At 41.1% G+C, this 23,246-nt stretch overlaps 1 protein-coding gene across 2 annotated transcripts in view; it reads left to right on the top strand.

Annotated features, from left to right (window-relative positions):
* The window catches only part of nrp2b (neuropilin 2b), a 70,649-nt gene that overhangs the window by 19,768 nt on the left and 27,635 nt on the right, over window positions 1–23,246 (top strand). For both annotated transcript variants that reach the window (XM_060876744.1, XM_060876745.1), the window contains exons 4-7: window positions 6,556–6,783; window positions 8,501–8,656; window positions 9,337–9,506; window positions 12,089–12,244. In XM_060876744.1, the coding sequence (XP_060732727.1) occupies window positions 6,556–6,783; window positions 8,501–8,656; window positions 9,337–9,506; window positions 12,089–12,244 (710 nt within the window). The remainder of the gene's footprint in view (window positions 1–6,555; window positions 6,784–8,500; window positions 8,657–9,336; window positions 9,507–12,088; window positions 12,245–23,246) is intronic.

The raw sequence follows: 23,246 nt of genomic DNA, 5'->3' as shown, positions 1-23,246 counted from the left end.
TGCCAGTGGCAAAGCTTTATATTAGCAAATGTAAAAAAAAGAAAATAAAAATGGGATATATAAATGCCTGTAGGAGCTGCTGTTAAGTTTTCACAAAATCATTAAAACGTCAAACTTGATTGCTCTGAAGTTGTTTGTCTGTGGACCAGTGATAATGTGAATTTAATGTCTAATACCTAGCTAGCTCTTGGAACAAGATACTATACAGGTACATTTTTTCATCCCCAAGGTACATTCAGTGTAAAAGTATCTTCATAGAGACAACAGTGTCTGGTCCTTAAATGTAGTTTAATGGTATATTACATTCACTGTTCCAGGTAATGAAAGGTAAAAAAAAATGATGTACCCTTGAGAGTAACTCCACAGTGACATGTTTTATGCCCTGAGGTCTAATTTATACTTCTGCAAGATACACCTAAATGTATTTGTATCGAGTCACAGAAAATGGGGTTGTGGGTAAGTAGAACTCTCAGAGGAGCCCAGGGGCATGCCTTTTAGATCATAGTTACATGCTGGATGAGTCTGAGGTGCTAAAAGTGAAGCAAATACTAATTCTGATCTGATACTGCTGAAGGTGAGACTTGACCCAAACCAGAACTAATACTAACTCATGACAGAGCAGTGCAAAAAGAGGTTGGCTGAAGAGGTGCTTCAAAGGAGTCCAAAAACGATGACAGGTAATTGCTAGAGGGAAAATCTTAGACAAGAATCTAAATGTTATATTGTCACATATTAATCCCGGGACTATGCTTGTTCTAGCTGTTAGAGTGAAATGTAAATTATTTTGTACTTAATTTTCTGTATATTTATTCTTAGTTCTGCCCCCTAGTGCCCACATTCATGTCACTTGCTTTGTATCACATGTATATAAATTCATATATGCATGTTCACAAACCAACCCTAAAATGCATAGTTTCGCGCATGTCTGAATGTCTGCATTAAACCAATTTCCATCTTGTAAAGTTCCTTTAAACCTCCCCCACAAACCACACTTTTGGTTACTCAACCATACATATAATGCAGTCCTACTGTTGCCACGGCTACAGTTCGGAGACTCAACCGCTTTGTTCTCCACCATTAGAGAGCTGGAAAAGTAGACGTTAGGAGGCAGGGAAATCCAGTAAGAGCTTACTATACAGCTTCCCCACAGCTATTACAAGATCACCCAGTTGCCCCTTCTCTCTTTCACTCTCCCCAGGCTGTACAGTCTGGACGTGGCTGTATCATATGCTCATGTGAATTAAAGCCTTTTGACAGGATTGTTAATGATGACTGAGGCAGATTTGTTTTGCTCTGAACTATGTCTACAAGCTTAGTCATAAAATTATATCACTTTGAGCTTGGGTCTTTGTAATACATTTTTTTTAGCTGCAGACACTGTCCAGAAATGTGGAAAGCTTCTGTATCAGCATGACACGAATGCTTAGATGCGAATAAATGCTGGCTCCCAGTGCTAGCACCCTCCAGACACACACTCGCACACATTACATGGCAACGAGAAGCTGTCTCACACACATAGAGTTCACTCATCCATGACAGTCGTTTCCAGTTCTACCCAGCAGTGCTCCACAATAACAATCCCTCCCATTTCCCCTGGAGCTACAGACAGCCCAGGTTCGAACACATGACCCAGTTATGGCACTTCTTTGCCGTGGATCAGAAAGGAACCCCCCGTGAACTGAGCTGACGGTTTTTCCAGACTAACAAACATGAATTAGTGAATGCAGACAAAAGGCTGTTGGCGTTAGGTTTACTCAAGCGTACACAGTGCAGTGCAGTACAGTGTAGCCACAGTAAGGGTCTAGCATACTGTCATTCTTACTGAATATGTAGGCGAAGGAGGTCATTTTGGGTCACAAAAAGACACACATTTTAGCGTAAGGGATTTGCTGAGTGGGTGAGGGAATGCTGGGGTATCAGAAGAGATCTGTTACTGCAGGCTAAATCAGTGGCAGCAAAGATGAGCTGACCCATTAATGTGAGGAAATCAGCAGTCGAGGCAAGTGATATATGCTTACATATAGTATGTGATAGCAGCTGTGTGTAGGTGTGCATTGAAGTGAGAGGGTCATGTGTTAGGAAGGAATCAGGTAACCTATAAAGCCAGTGATGCGGAGGGAAGGTCAGTAAGAGCTCGACCTGCAGCCTTAATCCAGCATTATGTTATATATAATATTTATTGCAAGTACAATGAAACAATAAAGAAATATTTCAATGTCCAGTCAGCTGCTGTATACAAATGAATTAGGGGTGTGAACAGTTCACAATACATGATGCGTATAAGCTTTAATAAGTTTTTGCTGACAGTGCCATTAAAGTAATAAAGCCTTATCAAGAAAAATCTATATTTTTTGTTACATTGATATTTAAAATTGACCAAATATTAAAGTATAAAGAAAGAAATGTAAGCACTTTTTTTAAACGAACCATTTGTTCAAAATTAGATCTCAGTACTGATAATGAAGTCATTCCATACCCGTAGTCATTATGTCCTGAGTAAAGCATATTATAATGTCTTTATTTACATTTACTTTACATTTACACATGCTCTGCTTATTTGTGTTTCAAGAATCAAAGCAACAAAATCACTGACTACATATTTAAATGTTAATGTATTTATAATCAGGTGAATGTGCAAGCGAACATTCATGTCAGAAAACGTCACAGATGTACACCCATGTATACAGGCATGAAACAGATGTACAGAATGGTTGGAGTGCAGGAGAGAAGCAGGAGAAGGGACAGCGTGTAACACAAACCGAGTCCAGCTGGCCCCTGCACCTCAAGCTTTCTATAAGCTAGACTCCTTATGAGCTCCCTCTGACGACGCAAATAAGACTGTGTGTTAATCTAGAGTCTAGGACAGGTCCAGACTTGTCCCACTGGACATCTGTGACCTCTCATTAAGTCTTCAGTCTCTGGGTCACTGTCTCCTACTCTAAAGCCTTATATAGAGCTCTATTAATCTCCACATGGTACCGGGAGCCGTGTAAGGACCAGGCTGCTAGGAGCCGAGAGAGGAAGAGAGCCTTGTACAGTGTGTGTGTAAACATGCATATTCAGGTGTCGGTCTGTGTTTGTGTGTCTGTTTATAGCACAGTTATTGCTCCTTCTCAGTCAGGGTATTGTGAGAAGCTACACGTGTTGCTGTCAGGCTTGCAGCTGGTCATCAAAGTATAAATAGTTAAAGCATTACAGTTATTTAGGAGTTAAGAGCTGCAGATTACTGGCTGTTTGTTCTTTGATGCCCTGATATTTTACCCCCTTCCTGAGCTCACACTGTCTATTCCAGGCTCCTGTCAACAGATCGCATATGAAATACACACACTTATATGAAGATTGCCTGTCTTAAGCATATGAGAGAGTAACTAGTAACTGATTGAATTCTCTGTTAAATATTTGCGTTAAACCTTTTATAAATGTTAAACTTTTAAATTTTTGTTTTCTTTGATATGATTCAATCTTTTGTAAAGTACAAATATAAGTATTTTCCACCCTGATTTTGTGACCCATATTCAATTCAATTCAATTCAATTCAAGTTTATTTGTATAGCGCTTTTTACAATGGACATTGTCACAAAGCAGCTTTACAGAACATAAACATAGAACAAAAGATAAATATAAGGAGTAGTATAAAGAATTAATATAATAAAAATTCAAGATATATATAGTTCACAGTGTATATGTATGTATGTATGTATGTATGTATGTATGTATGTATGTATGTATGTATGTATGTATGTATGTATGTATGTATGTGTGTGTACAGTATAAGTATTTGTCCCCAATGAGCTGAGGTGACTCAGGCAGCAGTGGCAAGGAAAAACTCCCTTAGATTGGTAAAGGGAGAAACCTTGAGAGGAACCAGACTCAAGGGCAACCCATCCTCATATGGGTGACACTAGATGGTGTGGTTACAATATACAAGTATCACAGAGTCCAACTGGAGCTGGTAGATCTGTAGATGTCTCAGGATTCTCACACAGTCGGCCTCATCTCAGTGGAGGTCCAAAAACTTCATCGTACGGAAGACGATCAGAGCTGTTGCAATGTCTGGGTGTCTCGGGATGGGTAGAAAAAGAGAAGAGCAGTGCAGAGGGATTAACATATCTGCTGTTCATAAGAATGTGCAAGTCTGATATAATAGTGCACAATATGATGGGATGTGTTATGTGTACGCCTTACTAAAGAGATGAGTTTTTAATCTACATTTAAACTGGGAAAGTGTGTCTGAGCCCCGAACACTATCAGGAAGACTATTCCAAAGTTTGGGAGCTAAATAAGAGAACGCTCTGCCGCCTTTAGTAGACATAGATATTCTGGGAACTACCAGAAGTCCTGAGTTTTGTGATCTCAAGAGAGCGTGAAGGATTGTAATGTGTTAGAAGACTAGTTAGATACATGGGAGCTAAACCATTAAGAGCCTTGTACGTAAGTAGCAGCAGTTTGTAGTCGATTCTAAACTTAACCGGTAGCCAGTGTAGAGATGATAAAACTGGGGTTATATGGTCATACTTTCTTGTCCTAGTGAGAACTCTGGCAGAACCCATATCATTACTAGTGTTGAATTCTCTCCAGTACAGCACTGAATGACGTGAGTGGAGCTTAAATTATTTCATATATTGACTGATTGATAACATTTGTTACTTTCACCAGTCAAATCAAATAAATGCTGTTTTGAAAGAGTTTGTGCTATCTAAATGGACATTTACCAGACCGTATGGCATGGCAATTTTCAGGAGTGCTGGAGATCATTCTTATTACCTACAACCAGGAAATCTAAAGCTTATCTATTGTTTCTTTTGTTACTGTTTACTGTTAGCACATGAGTCACATAGGAAATGATGTCACTACTCCAGGATACAGGTTTGCCATGGGAAACAGAAGCCAAGTTTTTTGGGTCTTCTGGAATTAGTAACTATACATCAGTCCCATCTGTTTGAGTCTTAATGAGATGAGTAACAGATTTAAAGCATTCCATGAGATCATATTGTTTGTCTCTGTGTATGCATGAGAGTTTCTCCTTATGTGCACTGAGACTGTGTGTCTCTGTAGAGTCAGTAAAGGGGTGTGCCACCTGCCATTGTGTTTGGGAACTAGAGGAGAGTTGGCATGTAGAACACGTGTGGAGCTGTTGAAGGTGAAGCATGACTGGGCACACGTTTGAATACCCATGATGCCCTGGGAGAGAAGCTCGACCCTGAGTGCATCCTTTGAGAAAGCAGTTTGTTTGGTTGTTTCGGTTTTCTCCTTGTAACAAAAAGTCAGTTTTGCTTTAACCTGGCATGTACTGGGGGGTGGAAGAAAGAGCAGGGATGGGGTTATAGAGAAACACAAACAGCAGAGGTATGAAATATGAATTAAAGAATTGCTATGCACGCTTGCCTGCTCTGAGCGAGCTGATCACACAGACAGAGATTTCCGCTCTAGAAGTCGGTCACACATCTTTTATAGAAGCATCCTGGAGCGCTCAGCACAGATCCCCCATAAAGCTCTGCTGTCTGGGTTTTAAACAATAACACTGCAGGTGGGCTTATTCTGTACTTTTTACCTTTATCCTCACAAAGAGGAAAGATTATACTTGGGAAAAAGACTGGTGTTCTCATCTCTGAAGTGTGCATATGTATAAGATTGTGAGACTTTGTTTTCCCCACTCAGACAGTGCAAAGCAAGCTACATTTAAAAACTATAATAAAATCTTACTCTGTGAGAAAGAAAAGCAGCCAAATTAAACTCGACATCAGCTAGCTGCATTACAAATTACATGCATTACAACGTGCATGACAAATATTGTCTAAAGGCCCTAAGAATTGATTTCTTAGTGATTTGATTCTGTATTTTCATGTATTTCCTTCTGCAACAGGAAGTCAGAGTGACATCTTGTTGAAGTGTTTGACTTACGTACCAGCCAGCAGTGAATAAATTAAAAAATTTATGCATCAGTAATAGTTATATTATAACTAAAATAAACAGTCAATGCAGTTGGATGAGCTTATAATATATTATCCCAAAACCTGGGTACCTCTGCAAGGGGTTTAACACTAGGCATTTGATGGAGCTTTCAAGGTAATAACTTGAAACATACACCCAAATCTTCACAGAAAGCAGTGGTGAAAACATTTTAAGTGTCATGCTTTTATAAAGTGTCTCAAAATGTGCAGCGGTCAAAAGAAATTTCATACATTTTTGTTAAAGTGCCATTATTATCAGTGACTAATATTCAGAGCTGTAGCAGGTTCTCTGACAGCCACTGAGAGAGTATTGACAACAGCTCCAAGGTCGTGATACCACTGTCATTCAGCTCTTTTGCAGATGGTGCATTTTTCAGAGTAGATTGAATGCTATGCTGTGATGAATGATCTAATATTCACAGGCTTCAATGTGTTCCATCAGGCAGCTCGCTCCGCTACTGTCGACCCTTGCTTTTGTGTGACTGCGTGTGCATGTAATGGACACAGTTTCCAGTCAGCTATTAGATTATCTCAGCAGTTAGTGTGTATAATCTGCACTGTGTCTCTGCTCTTCTTTAACCTCAGTTATCTCCTGCATTTGTAGGTTCTGACTGCTCCAGAAACTTCACCAGTCCATCAGGTGTGATCGAATCCCCGGGTTTCCCTGACAAGTACCCTCACAACTTGGAGTGCACCTTCATCATCGTCGTCCCTCCCCACATGGAGGTCACGCTCACCTTCATTACGTTTGACCTGGAAAATGACCCTTTGCAAGGCGCAGAGGGCGAGTGCAAGTACGACTGGCTGGAAGTGTGGGATGGCCTGCCGCAGGGTAAGTCTAGACGCTGGTAATCCTACAGTACGAAGTGTGCCGTATTTTTTCAGCCAATTGGGATTAGTGCCCTGGTGTTGTAGAGTCTGGAGCCGCCAGCAGCGCACAGTGGAGTGCATTTAAGAGGATTTCAATCCACCATCCTTTTGACCTGGTTGTCTGGTTCCATGCAAATCTGTAGCCTCAATTCCACATAAAACCATAATTTAGTCATCATGCCGATGTTGCGGCTGCATAGCAACATAGTGTGTTGCACTTGGTAACCATCTGGCTAGGCGGTGTGCCCATCTCAAAGCCATCTGACAGCAGCCGTGCCAGTGTAGAGCTGAGCCATGAAGCTGCCATGATGCTCAGCCTGCTAGTCTAATTGTTATTTTAGAGCGGTGCGTTGGAAGATGAAAGCACAGCCTCAGGCCTCAGTGCCTTATCTCTACCAGTCGGGCCATGAAGCCACTGCACCCATATTATTCTATACGGAAAGGGACTGAGAGGGTAGACAAGACAAAAGACACTGAAGGAGAATCAAGAGTGGTGGTGTTAACACTTATCAGTAGAGTAAAAATAGGGCATGGATAATACCGAAACAGGATTTAATTCTTGTCTTATATTCTGTCTTTTCTCAATCTCGTGTAATAGTGTCACATTCGTGAGTCATTTGTTCCTCAGTCCAGTTTAGACCCTATGGAAACTCAGTCCTATACCGCAGCCAGATTTTTCTCTCTCACACACACTTCATACAGATGAGTGCTGCTTTCTAGATAAGCCACTACAACAGGATTTGAAGATGACTACTGAGTACTGAGAGTCATTGAAGTCTAAAATTACTTTCACCATCAACTTCATTACAAACGTTTATCTGTCACTCCTCAAGAGCTGGAGCTCTCCTCCTCCGTAACACCCTGCGATCAATCAATGAGCTGTCCACTCATATACGAGTGGATACATTCACAGATCTGAAAGCTGCAAGTCCTTTGAGGATAGAGTGCAGATCTTGGATCTAAACTGGCTGCCTCACATTTATTTTACACTACATCTTGTTTTGCCGACTGTCCTAGCTGTCAGCAGAGAGAATGAGTTAACCGTTTTTCAACAGACATTTCTACTTCAGATCTCCTCTGTCTCGTAAAGGAGCAAAAATCAATGTGTGTAATCAATAAAGGACTATTTCTCTTGCATGTGTGTGTGTGTGTGTGTTTGTGGGTGTGTTGGGTTATATTTTAGGATATTGGGTCACTTTATTTCCTAAAGCATAGCTGAAATAAATTAAAGGTGTAGCTTGGTCAAAAATGAAGTTTACAGCAAAAGTGAAGGATCAGCATGGACAAAGGACCTATAGAAAAAATAAAGTGTGTGTATGTGAATAGATAGATAACTCTATTTTGAAGATGAAGGCCCTCACTGTGAGAGGAGTCACACCAGTGTAAAGTAAAACACCTCATTAGGGAGAAGTCCCTTTTCACCTCAGTGTGACTACAGTAGAAATGCACACCTGGCACACACTGCACTTCACATGGGTCTGTTTTTCCCTTGGGTTTGCTATCATCTGCCTCGCTGGAGTTAATGCTTTAAAGTCCAGCCTTGAGTGAGACTGTCTGAGAACTTTGAAGAAAAATGTCTGTTGTTCATTGCATAACTGTGGGAACAGCTAAGGATGCAGGATATTGCTATAATTGCTGAGTGGGATGGTCAATTTTTTTTTCATTTGCGTGTTTTGTAGTCGGACCTCTTATTGGACGCCACTGTGGGACTAAAATTCCCCCTGAAATCCAGTCATCCACCGGGATTCTCTCTCTTACCTTCCACACGGACATGGCCGTGGCAAAAGATGGCTTCTCAGCAAGCTATAACATGACTTTAAAGGAGGTTAATGACAGTAAGTATCGAGTCATACCATTTTTTGCCACATACCAAGTTGAAGGAATGGTGTATAGATGTGACTGGACTGTATGTTGCTTAAGCAAACCTAAATACATTATATATACAGTTTCATGGAGAATCTTTATGATCTAATAATGACTAACGAAAGACTTTTTCAAAAAGGTAAATCTGAGTTACTAGAGTCTCTTCCACATTTACATTCTACACTTTAGAATCATATTTCTCTGCAAACTGCAACAAAGCATATAAATAAAATATAAATAATTTATAGTGAACAATAAAGAGGTACTGTCTGCCACAAGCTTGTCCAGCAGCAGTGCAGAAATGACTAATGTTCATAAAATACTATTGAAAGAGCCATAATTTATTTGGCTGTCGGTCACCATGCTGTGAGCAGTAAAATCTTTGAACTAGTTTTTAATAACATGGATCGCACATCATTCATCATTCACTCAGCACTAAAAAACTAAAAGTATAGGTAACCCTTGTTTCAGTCAGAAGGCAGAAAACAGCACTTTAACAATGTTTAAAGATGCTTTTAATCATCCATATGTGTCTGTAACAGCAGTCTTGTGCAGAGGATGCATTTTTTTTTTTAAAAGATTTTGCACAGAGAACAGTAGAGACATATTCTCTTTGTCTTTAGTAGCTCAAATTGTATGTGTCCTATTTTAGATTTTCACTGTAGCAGTCCTTTCGGGATGGAGTTAGGCCGTATCGCAGACGACCAAATCACAGCATCTTCATCATTCAGCGATGGACTGTGGTCTCCACGGCAGGCTCGTCTTAACTACGACAACAACGCTTGGACGCCCAGTGATGACAGCAACAAAGAATACATACAGGTGAGCTTACACTAACCACAAGGATTCATTCTTGCTGTCTTTCACACACAATCCTTCTCTATTTCTATCATCCTCTGTTATATCCCAAAGGAAAATGCCAAAACCTTTTCTGGTTTCTTCCACGTTTTATTAATAGGACACACAGACAGTGTGCTCAGAAGGCTGAGGCTTAAGTGATGCTGGGCTATTGTTAGTGTGGAGAGTAATCATCTATATTCTCTCACACATCAGTCTGTCCTTTCTCATTGTACACATTTGAGTCCCAAAAGGGCTTTAGAAAATTATTCAGTTTTAGGCATACTACTGCAGGGATTTTCAAGTAAAAATATGTGAAGATCCAGTTCCAAGAAAGGCCTTGCTTAGATAAGCAGCTAAGATGAATGAATGGAAGTTTGCATTTGTAGCTTAATCATTATTGATTGGTTTATGCATTTTATTCTGTAGTGGAGTTTGATGTTACCATTCTTGACTATTCTTTTAGACTCAGATGAAACACATGGGGGGTGCACGATGGCTTAGTGGTTAGCACGTTCGCCTCACACCTCCAGGGTTGGGGGTTCGATTCCTGCCTCCGCCTTGTGTGTGTGGAGTTTGCATGTTCTCCCCGTGCCTCGGGGTTTCCTCCGGGTACTCCGGTTTCCTCCCCGGTCCAAAGACATGCATGGTAGGTTGATTGGAATCTCTGATAAAAAATCTGAATCTTCTGAAAAATTGTCCGTAGTGTGTGATTGTGTGAGTGAATGGGATGGGTTGGCACTCCGTCCAGGGTGTATCCTGCCTTGATGCTTGATGACGCCTGAGATAGGCACAGGCTCCCCGTGACCCGAGAAGCTCGGATAAGCGGTAGAAAATGAGTGAGTGAGTGAGTGAAACCATGTAGCTAGTCTCTGGTCTGATGAGCTTTCTTCATTTAAATAATTTACATGAATGATTTTGTACATTGTGGCATATAGGATCTGGTACAGAAACCATGCTGGTTCATGGTTAGAAATCTGGAGTTGATGAGGTATAGAACACTTGGCTACAGTAGTCTTACAGTTCTGACCACTAAAATACTCATTATAGGATGTTGCACCAGTGCAGTCGTAAGTGTTGTTCAGGATTGTGAGTTTTTCATTTGTATTCATCTGCAGGCTGATGTGCTGCATTCACACATCACATCACTCTCCCCTGCCACCTTGGACCCTCATAGCCACACATCACACCACAGTCTATCCTGATTTAAATTACTATGTGTTACAGTGGGGGGGTGTATGTGCGTGTTTGGGTTGAGCCTGTATGTGTTTGTGTGAGTCTGAGCACATGTGGGCATTAGAGGTGTGCAAGCATAGCAGTTGCTTCACACTGTTGCCCACGGTGGTGTGGTGGTGTGTAGAATGGGTAAACTGTATGTATGTGTGTCTCTGTGTGTGTGCTTCAGAGGAGGCCTTGTATCTGAACTGCCTGCGGTAGACCATTAAGATCTCATCACTTCCCTCTCCTTCTGGCTGTTTTTCAGGTGTCACAGAGGCAGGAACAGGATCTGGCCCTATCACTGTCTCTCTGCCTCTCTCTTTCTCCTGCATGCTCTCACTCACTTTTTTCATCACTTTACTTCCAGAACTGATGTGTTGTACAATGGTGTGTTTGCACAAAGCTCACTTTGGCTTTCGCTCAAGATTAAGAGGCTGCTGCATGCAGCTCCCTCTCCCTCTCTCTCTCTCTCTCTCTCTCTCTCTCTGTCTCTCATTCTCTCTCTCTCTCACACACACACACACGCACATACTCTCTCTTGGCTTCATGATGTGCACCGGGCTCTGATGGTAACAGCCACTTGATTGATGATGGTCCTTTCCCAGGAATAAATAGTTAGCAGCAGTCTTCTGTGCTATTGATTTTTTGTGTAGGTGTGTTTCTTTGTGGCCCTAAGCAGCAACACACAGGGAGGTGTGTGCGCGTGTGTGTGCTGAAGGTTATGCCAGCCTTCCTGACAGATAACAAATGTTACAGTTACCTTCCTTGTGTTCAAATGACACGTAGCTGAGATGATAGAGCAGGGGCTCATGGGTAGCTCCCTTCTTTATATTCTTGCGAGATGTTTGATAGGAAGCCCACCTGAAGGCAGGAAGTACCACCATCATGCTCATGCTCATCCTCGATGCTGTGATGCAGCAGAGCTGTGTCCTGTTCTGTATCGATCTGAGAGAAGTGATTAATGTGACTACTGTCAGAGCACAGACTGATAGCACTGCATCTGCAGTAAGAAGCAGATCCCTTATATCTTAACAACACAAGAACCCACAACTAAATTCCACCTCTTTGTTTTTGCATCCCACTTCACCATATATCTTAGATGATGCATATGATATGATACATAATTTACATTGTGATATTTGTTTGCTGAATTGATACCAAAACAGGTTTTAACATCTAGTAAGCTACATGCAATATATAATCAATTAGTATTTGAAAAGTGCCAAATATACCAGCATCATATTATTATATTGTCCAGTCCTTTTCCCTAAATATTTTGCTCATATCATTATCTCATTTTCTCTTAGTGTAATGTTTACAGCTTCTCTCTTCTTCTTCTCCTCCTTCAGGTGGACCTGCACTTCCTAAAGGTTTTGGCTGGAATTGCCACCCAGGGAGCCATCTCAAAAGAAACGCACAAGTCTTATTATGTCACCAGCTTCAAACTGGAGCTTAGCACCAATGGCGAGGACTGGATGGTGTACCGCCATGGCAAGAACCACAAGGTAAGAGCCCATGAGTGTGAGGCTAAAGTGAGGCTGTTTTAACTCTCTTGCTTTTGTGCATTGGTTGTTCATCACTGTTTAAGTGCTGGTCCTAATAGAACTGTCCAAGAAATCCAGCAAAGGGAAAAAGAACGGCCACAAATAAAAAACACATTTCTCCTGACTGACATGTTCTAGACTGATTGCTACAGGTTAGCTGGGCGATAGTGGTACCCTATTCTCAGCCCAAGTGGAGAAACTGGAGAGGGGAAGTAACCAACAGACGCCCCCAAAGGACTCGGTTTCACACAAGTCTGCTGCATTCAGCCTTGAATGATGGAGTGAACAAACAGGCAGACGTGAAGGGATCAAAGAGTGGGCAGGGGAAAAAAAGTCATATAAGATATGATGAGGGGGGGTTACAATTGAAGGAGAGAAAAATTAGGACTTAATGAAACATATAATGCAATGAGGTGGCTAAAGTAATCAGAGAGGATAACTGTACCACTGTCCTTTTGTTTTATTACCCGAAAAGCCTGACAAAACTGGTTGGAGCTCTGACTTACTGAAGAATGTGTGAAATCTGTGCCTTGGGGGTGATGATATCAGGGGAAGTAAGTGAAGAAAAAACATTAGCAACAGCTGGGGACTGGTGTTGGAGTGTATAACTGTAGACTCCCTGCTGCTTTAATCCCCCAGCAAATCTCTGGGCGCTGTGCATCGCATTGTGCTCTGTACAGTAGATCCACTTTCTATATGCCCTAACTTTTATTAAGAAGTGCCATTATAACACAGTGGATATAACTGTACCAATTCATCCCTTCTTAAACTATTTATTTATAATCTTGAAGCAATATAAAGTATATTTATGTTGCCATTCTTTACAGAGGCACAAATGGCACCGCTCTGCAGACAGATTGCCTGCCTGAGTGCTTTCAGGCATTTTTATAAATCCCAAATGTTACAATTTGGATTGACATAGAAAAAAGTGCCAGCATTAAAACTGATCCAGACATGTACTCAGTGATAGACACATCCTCCTACGCTAGCACCCATTCAGTAGTCGTTAATGTGATATGTGTTGTCATGGATTGCACTTAGAGGTGTGTTTTGATTTGTTAACCTTTACCATGGAAAAAGGGGAAGTCAATGACAAGCGATCTTAGTCAAACAGCATATCCTCAGCAGAAGAATACACAGGCTCTCAGGATGTATATGGATCTCCCTGATTCCATGCACCCAAATGGACTGAGGAGTGTGTGTTTGTCTGTGGGTTTGTATGTATCCATATGGATTACATGGGGAGTACAAAAGAAGACGATATGATGGAATATCAGTGTTCTAAGGCTTGTTGTGTGTTGGGTGTGTGTTATAAATACTTAATTAACTGCACCAATATAATTGACATAAAATTACATCTAAAAAATCTAAAATTTATGATAACACCATACTCAAAAATGTGATTTTTAAATGAATCATTCCTATTAAGTTGCTCTAGATACATTTAGTGTTTGGGTCAAAATTGTTATGATGCCACTTAACAGCAAACACCTTATCCATATTAACATTAAAAAAACTCAGGACATGATGCCTGATATGCAAAATTATGATAATAATGATCACAACTGAAATCTTTTAGCCACAGACCCTGCATTCTATGCTAGTTAGATATCCATCTTTGCTAAAGTTGGTGCTGAACAGATTAGTGTTTGTCATTGTGTATTCGGGAGAGATTTGTCTACTGTTAAATAAATCACTGTAAATATGACTCTGGTTCTAAAATCCCACATTTATCTTTGACAAACTTGAGCTTACTAGCTGTTAGCTAAATAGCTACAGTAGCTGTTAGCTATGAAGCAGATAAGAAAAGTGTGGCAGTGGTTCCTGACTATGCTCATGCATATGTGCAGATTTCTTTTTTTGTGCAGGTGTAATGTCTTAGACCATTTTTTAATGATGCATGTTGATCTACATTAATTTTATTAGCTAAAAACATGTGCTTTCATGTGCTCTGTTTAAAGGACAAACCAGGCAAAAGTTTATGTAGTAGTTTACTTTGTGGTAAATATCAAGCTTAACAAAGCCATATGTCTTAGTGAATATTCTGTGTGTAATATTGAAAGTAAGGTTGCAGCATTTCAGTGCTTAATGGCTCCTCTGGTTGTCTCCATCTCTGTGGCAGTTCAACAGAGATGACCTTTCCATCTCGCTCTCTGTCCTCGAACCAAATTACCTGCACCAGCCTCATTCAGTGCAAGCTAAATCAGCTCTGATAAGAACACACACACACAGAGTGAGTGAGAGAGAGAGAGAGAGAGAGAGAGAGAGAGAGAGAGAGAGAGAGAGAGAGAGAGAGAGAGAGAGCGAGTGAGCACCAATTGCTGGCCTGTCTGTTTGTAAGTAGGATAGACAGTTTAACATGCTGAAGGGATGTGTACACTCAGACCTGGCCAGAAGTATTTCCCATACACAAGCGTACACATACACACACTCGTGATTCAATCTCTCTCCTGCCTTTCTCACCGTGATGACCAATCCCTCCCTCTCTCCTGCGAAAGAGCCAGTGCATCTGATAAAGCCATCACTGCAGTGACAGGACAATTTATGTCGCTTCCACAAGTGTTACTTTGTTTCAGATCAGCGGGAACCATGTCGTCTCGAGAGGTCTTAATCTCCGTCCACTCAACAGAGGAAAAAGAAAAACAGGACCTAAGCCAAATATTTGTGTTTTCCCCATATTTGATTTACAGTTGAGCCGTGCTTCCTCCTCACAACCCCTTAACACCCGTGTGACAAACCCTTCAAATTCCACTGCTGTTCTGGATCATTATGTAGGTCTGGTGGATACGTTTTGGGGTTTAATACTGCTGTTAGGACAAGAAGTATGGAGCATATGCTATGTGTGTTAATGCTGAAAGCTCTTGAGGCAGTGCAACACACAGAGGCGGGACACAGAGGACAGATCATGGCTGTGATGAAGACAGCAGTCATGCAGCTCAGTCTGTCTCTCAGCACTATTTGGATCCTGACGGAAAGCATCGATCATGCAAGACTACAGCCTAACCCCACATGACGTCCCCTCCGTCTGGTGTTCTGCTCTTTGTGATTTTAGTGCACACTACACCGAGAATGGAGTGCCATTCAGGAGACATAACAGCTAGAGGTGATGAGGGAGTATCAGTCCTCTAAGCAGAAAATGGATTACCTGAGTATAGGTATTATTTCCTCCGTCAACTGCTTTTGATGTAGCTATAGTTTATGTCTTGGAACAGAATACTGGTGCTATAGTGGAGAACATTTACAGAAGATTTTGATGCTTCAACGGTTCCTTTGCTGTTTAGATGCTCCGTTTAGGACTCCGTTCCTAGTTCATTAGTTGCTTTAGTGAGATGGTGAAAATAAACAAGTTTTCTCATTGTGCTCTAATCCAAAAGGAAGTTAGATAGGTATGATAACAATGGTCTCTGTCATTGCGACACATTTCTCTTGTTTTTGCCAAATTTGTATACAGCAGCAATTGTATTCTTTTGTTTAGATTCCAACCAAGGAGGCCATCTACAAATGTAAACTGAGTCTAAATTAGCTAACAATCAAACATATTTGTGTATTTATTTGTGTTCTTATATAGCTTAATTTTTTATTAAGTTATTCTTTGGCTAATATTTACTAGCTTACATGCTCTCACAGCTGATGTAACCAACTTCATGTGGCATTGTAAAATTTAGACGCCTAAGTAGTATCCAACTAAAGAAAAAAAAATAATTAAATGATATGGATGGGGGCACGGTTGGGGTTCAACTCCAGGGTTGGGGTTCGAATCCCGCCTCCGCCTTGTGTGTGTGGAGTTTGCATGTTCTGCCCGTGCCTCGGGGGTTTCCTCCGGGTACTCCGGTTTCCTCCCCCGGTCCAAAGACATGCATGGTAGGTTGATTGGCATCTCTGGAAAATTGTCTGTAGTGTGTGATTGCGTGAGTGAATGAGAGTGTGTGTGTGTGTTTGTGCCCTGTGATGGGTTGGCACTCCGTTTAGGGTGTATCCTGCCTTGATGCCCAATGACGCCTGAGATAGGCACAGGCTCCCCGTGACCCGAGGTAGTTCGGATAAGCGGTAGAAAATGAGTGAGTGAGTGAGAGTGATATGGGTCTACTAATCATTGCTATAATGTTATATTCATTTGGAGAGCACAAAGCACTGGATGAATGAGAGATTCGCAAAATCCTGACAAAAATTAGCAGTAGAGTAAGTAGAGTCTACATTGTTTGTGGCTGTAGTGAAACTAGACTGTTAAAACAAGTGCCTTTGGTTTTTGTATTTTCATATCATTCAAGTTTGAGTAAGCATTACATAAAAATTTTCATTGGTACATGACAATAATATAAGCAAGATAAAACCCACCAAGTGTAAGATACTTAGAAACACTACTTAGATCTGTTCACTTTTGTTGTCATGTCTTAATCAGTCTGATTGGACTGACGGTTATGTTTTTTATAATGTTGTAGCAGTTTTAAAGTACATATAATATGATTATACAAAAATAAAATGTTTTATAAAAATATAATAATAAATTTAAAAAAATGTTTCTGTAAAGCTGCTTTGTAACAGTGTTCATTGTTATACAATATAAAATAAAGATAAAATTGAACTGAATTTGTGATGAAGTAAGTCAAAATTGTACTAAGCAGACTAACAGAACCTTGTCTCATGGACAAATAGATTGTGTATACAGATCCTATTGCTATGCCTTAGTCTGGATTTCTAGCCCAAAGCCACACTGAGACGAGTGATGACAGAATATCTCACCTCTCTCTGAAAAGTCACATGGGCCATCAGTCAGCAAGACACTGACAGTGTTGAGCAGGACCACGGCGCTTCACGCTGGCAGTGGAGAAAGGCCAAGGCCAGTGATCCAGGGCCAATGTGGAGCTGGAATGGGATGAGGTTCAAAGAAAGCCATAAAGAGAGACATAAGACAACAGATGGATGGAGATAGAGACGGCACAGAAGAGTTAGAGAAGAGGGATTGTGTGCATGTGAGAGGAAGGACAAAGAGAGACAGACCTGGGGAGAAGAAGGGATTGATGAAGTCTCCTGTATACAAACAACATCAAATCCCTATCAGTGTTTGCCACTCATTTCTCGCCATCTTTGCATCTCTCTTACTGAGTCATCACTGGATTTGAGCCAACTGGAACCTCTCTGTCAATGTCTTCATCTGAAATGCTGTGGTGTGGTGAGAGAGACACTGAGAGAAGGCCATGATGACAGAGAGGGAAGGAGAGAGGAAGGGAGACATGAGATAGAGTATTATAGAATAATTGCTGGAGCAGAGGAATGAGCACTGACTGGATTTCCCACCGGTGCTATCTGTTTGAAGAGAAACAGTGCGGCAGCATGCCAATGCAAAAACCGAGAGACCATTGGAGGCAGGTAGCAAAGTAGGGAACATTCTCCTCTTCAGTGGTGTTGCAATCCTCCTGCTAGACCCAATACATGTGTTCTGTGGAAGCTGAGAGTGAAAAAGCACTGGGTGACATGAGATGAGATGGGAGCGTGTGGGGGTTTTGGGTGATGGTACATTTGAAGAGTGTGAGAGCACTCAGGTGCCAGTTGAATTAGACATGTGAAGGATAAATGGAGACTTCCTATAGGTTACTGCCTACTCCACTGTTTCTTACGAAGACTTAAGATGCTTAGAGTGTCTTGTCGCGTCATTCACATACCTCAAGTGGCTTTCACTGTAAGTCCTTCCTCTTGCCTTTTTATGGCTATTTATTCCAATTATAAATGATATCTCCATAGTATACAAAGTTCTTTCTCTCATCCTCCTTTCTGTTTTTTTTTTTTCTTTTCATTTTACTTCCCTACTCTAGGCTTTATTTTTCCTTTATATTTTTCCCCCTCAGTTGTTGTTTGCTTTGACGGATAAGGATGCTTAAAAATTGAGTGTTTCTCAATTCACTAGACCATTTACAGTTCTGAAATGATGACAGACAGCTCTGTCTCTCTTTACCAGTTTATATGCAACTCTCTCTCTTTCCCTCTCTCTATCTCTCTACAGGGGGTCTTTACTATTTCAGCCATCCCACAGTGCCACCAGACACAGACTGAATAATTCAGGCTGGAATTTTTGAATATGTGAACCTCCACACAAAGATACATTACCAGACACAGGCCTATAATCCTAGCACTAGGGACCACACACACACACACACACACACGCACACGCACACACACACACACACACGTACACACTTGTATTCTAGTATAAGCCTTCAGTAACTGTCAGTCACAGATTCTCCAAAGATGGTGAACTAGTGAACTATCACCCCTTCAGTGTCCTCAGAGGAGTTATCTGAGGGTTCAGGAGGCAAAAACTGGCAGACTTCCCTTTTCAATTATTCACACAGCTGTTTACTTCCACCCACACTCACTGACTTGTCCATCTTTATGAGCGGAGTTAGTCCTGTATATCCAAAGACATAATCAACTACATCTATGATTGCTGCTTTATTAGAAAGATGCCTCTCCACTAATGTCTACATACATCCTGATCTCTGTCTCCAGTGTGTTACATTTTACCAGGGTTCTGTTCCTGTAACTGTTCTGGTTTTTATTCATTTGTTTATTGTATTGTAACTCGTCTTGCAGATTTTTCGGAAATAGAAATATCTTAGATGGTGAATTTAAAATCTGCTCACGCAAATGTTTTTTTGGCCTTAGAAGCCTGTGAATGATTTGTCTTGGCTCCGTAAATCTCCTGCCGGCTCTGCAGAGTCATGTACTGTATATCAGCGTAAAGGTGGCACTGCAGTCAGCCGGCTCTAATGAGATCGGCTCAGCACAAACCTACATAGCCGTAAAACCTGCACTGCACCGAGGCAGCATGAGTGGAGGAGAGGAAAGCATAAAGAGATGGAGGAGGGGAAATGATACGAGGACCTGCTTTTCATTAAAAAAAAAAGGGGAAAATGCCCCTCAGCCAGTACCATTCTCCACCTTTAATATGAAATTGTGTGTGTTATGCACATATCCTAGCAGCAGCATTAGTGTTGGTGCTCATGGCTGATCTCTGAGTTCCTCTTGGGTTTCCCTCTGTACTGTGGATTACAGACATAGATACAAAAATAATACTTTGCTTAATTAGCTGGTGTAGCTGCTCTACATAAATACCACTGAAGTTATGGTTTAATTGTGAAGATATGTCATTACTCAACTTATGAAGAACCAAACGTTTTCAGGGGAAATCTACTTGCATACATAGACATAGCTGTGTTCAGACAGGCAACTCAGTTTTGATATTTGGGATGTCTGATTTTCTAGAGACCAAGCATTTAAACTCAAAATTAGACTTTTCAGATCAAATAGCTCACATCTGCATGTGCTTTCAAATGTGATTCAATCCAGATTTCTGGACCAGTCTTATCAGATTTCAAGCTTAACGTGTTATTTTTCCAGCATTCAGTTTATGGTGATGGTTAAGGAAACAAGCTAGAAGGAATAAAACAGCAGTTTAAAACAGAACCTTAGGCACCAGTAACTAATGTATATATTCTTCTTGTTTTTAAAAACTATTTACTTTTGTCACTGCCACACTATATAGGTGAAGAAATGAGACTGGAAATTGTTCTGATATACATCACTTCTGGCAAAATTGTGATATTGGTAGCAAGCTAACTGGCTTTTCTCTGCGAGCGAATGTGATTACAGTCTGATCAAATAAATCAGACTGGCTAAATGAACACTTATTTAATAAATCAGATTTGGATTGCCTTGTGCACCATGCTGTTTCCTAATCCATTACAGAAACATTTGCTAAGGCACATACAGGTGTGTAGTCTGTCCTGCATTTTTACACTGATAATAACCCGATAAAGCCACTGGGAATAGGATCTATTTCTCCCTCTCTTAGGTGTGGAATTACTACTCACCGTCATCTCCTTTGAAATAATATCTGCAGGACTGGTAGGAATCCCGGATGTGCAGTGCATGCTAATGCACTGTTGCAATTTAGCTGAAGCCTTCGAATGTCACAATGATGTGCTGCAGCCATTTGTTATAGCAGCGGTGCTTATATACAGGAAGTGTGTGAGTGACAGCTACTGCAGAGACTGTTTTGTGTGAAAGAGAGATAAAGACAGATAGAAGGGGAAGGGTTCTTGAGACAAACTCAAATGGAGAGGCGTGGAGTAGAAAGCGAACAAGAGAGAGAGAGAGAGAGTGAGAGAGAGAGAGACTGATAGGGTGAAGAGAGAGAACGGCGAGTGAGTAATAGATAATAGAGAGAGAGAATGAAAGAGTGATGGTGGCCTTGGATCAGTTGATGGCGGGCGGCTCACAGCAGGGCTTGACAGCAGCTCTTCTGTTTCAGGATGCGGGAGTCTGTCACTACAGGCACCTGTGTGTCTGTCAGCATAACACCAGTCAGGGGCCAAGCTAGTACAAGGAGAACAGCATCATGAGAAAGTGTGAACAAAAAGCATGTGTGTGCATGAATGTAAGACTACAGGAAACATGCTCCACTGTCACTAGCTGCATTTTAGGCTGGCAGAACAAATTGCACAGGTTGAATAGCACTCACATTAATCAGTGGCAAATGATATACATTCTGATGCATTAAGATCCACTGTTAGGGACTAACAATCTCACTGTTAGGGACTAAATTCTCACAGAACAGTGCACACCCACATGAAGCACACAAGCTTTTATTTATTGACGATCATGCCCCTTGACTTGTTCAGGGGACAGTAACGTAAAACTAAAAACAAACAAAAGCGTAGCTTTTTAGTTTGCTCAGCGCTTATCCTGCTCAACAACAACTTTGCTTAGCTCACCATAGCAAGCACATACACACACACACACACACACACACACACACACACACACACACACACACACACACACACACACAGCTCTCTGCTCAAAAAGAAAAAGAGAAAACATAAATAGGACATCAGATATAAAAAATACGCATGAGCCATCACTTGTTTGCTTTGTCACCAGAATCACATCCTCCTGTTCCTGATTCCCAATAAGCCACACCCTCACCTGCTACAGCCATATTATATGTTGTATCATAAATGTCTTAAAATGAAAAATGCTAAAATGAAAATAGCAATGAATTCCAACCAGCAGTTTTCAGTCATTTCATTGCCTCAATTTCACTCTAGTGACTGACTATATAAGGAGCCTTTATTATTGTCATACATACATTACAGCACAGTGGAATTATTTTTTCCCATATCCCAGTTTTGGAGTGCAGGGGCAGCTTTGTGGACCTGGTTCTTGAGACCCACCATCTAATCAACAACCCACAGCCTTAAACCAATGCTCCATGAATATGAAGCCCTGTAAGTTTTGTGGACTTCTACCTGAATGCTGGGTCACCTAAGAAATAGAAAAGCTAACTAACTGTTATCTTTTTATAGCCAAAAAGAAAACAGTGGGTAAATAAAAATATATATAAGTCTAAATCAAAGCAACACTTCAGTGGTTTCTGATGCAGTATGAACACAGTATAGCAGTATTAGTAACAATAATGTTCGCTCAGTCTGTTCCAGTATGTAATTGTAGACTCATTAATATTTGACTGCATTCCAATACTAAATCTTTAATGTAATTAAAACGCAAAAGCAATTTTTAAATTTGACAGTCTCACCATCTATAGAACCTGAGGGAAATCATTGCTCTTCAGTCTCATTTTGACCACTCTGCCCCTTGGGCCCTTCTAATAATTGGACTTTCCAATCCTGTTACACACTTTTACAGCTTTTAAGTAATTTTTGTCTCATTCGGATATCAGCAGTTAATAATCAGTAACTGAACTTTGGGCATTTATCTGTGTTTGAGGAATCTGTAGTTCCTGTTTTAGAGCAGGGCTGATTACGTGTAACCTGTATGCAGGTCCTGGATACTGAGCAGTAATTGTAGGATATTTTATCACTAGCTTTGTGTTTGCCTGTGCTCAGGCCTGAAGGTGCCCTTTACTTTATGTTTTTCAAAATATACAGTATCTCTGAAATTCAGTGCCTATGAGGCCACAGATGTTTAACTTTCTGAGTGAGCAGTGTGCGATAAGCGCATTTTTTTTCCCGAGCAGGGTCTATGTGTGTCTGTGTCTGTGTGTGTGACTGGAATGTGAGAACTAGTATTCTCTCACACAGGGAGGTGATATATTACATGTGATTTGCCCTTGGTCCATATACACACATGTACGCACCATGCTGTGGTGAAGTGCTTCACATATACACAGAGGGTAAAAGGTCACAGATAGATGAACTTATTAAAGGCGCATCATTTCTGCTGCACTTGTGTGCGTTTCCTGCTTCTGACAACTTCTCACTGTTGCAGCCTGGGAGAATTTTTACTCACTGTTTATGTGCGTGTGTTTATGTGTGTTTATGTGTGTGTGTGTGTGTGTGTGTGTGTGTGTGTGTGTGTGTGTGTGCATGAGCGTATCAGAGGAAAAAGTGGGGATTGATGTCAATTGTATACAAGCATCCAATCTTAAGCAGCTACAGTGCATCATTGTGTACCATGTGGGGCGTGTACCACAATCTCTTTCCCTTTCTTTTGCTTTCACTCTTTCATCTCTTGCATTCTCCAACCCTATCTAACTTCCTTGCCTTCCATCTGTCTCATTTCCTCACGCATTCTGCCTTTAATGCATTTTAACACAAATATCTACCGGGTGATTAATGACCACAAGTCTTTTGGTCTAGTTCCTTCTCTTTCATTTTATGATGTATTGGGAGTTTGTGCCAAATGTCGACGAGGAAAAGCGTCTCACGTCTCGCTTTTCCTCCACCTCCGCCTTCACTTGGTTTGCAGTTTCACCCTGCTTCCTTTGCTTCCTACACAAACACACTGAGGTCTGACTCGGGCTGGTCCCAGGCCATCTGGTCCTGGAGTCATGGGATCTTGAGGTGGGTCGTGTCCTCAGGGTCCGGCCTTTCTGTATGTGCAGTGAAGCAGAACTTACATTGGTCTGGTCCTTCTCATCTTTCTCCCTCCTCTCTCCTGAGAC

Source organism: Tachysurus vachellii, chromosome 8 (assembly GCF_030014155.1).
Source record: "Tachysurus vachellii isolate PV-2020 chromosome 8, HZAU_Pvac_v1, whole genome shotgun sequence".
NCBI classification, from domain to species: Eukaryota; Metazoa; Chordata; class Actinopteri; order Siluriformes; family Bagridae; genus Tachysurus; species Tachysurus vachellii.
This window is presented reverse-complemented; position numbering and strand designations above follow the sequence as displayed.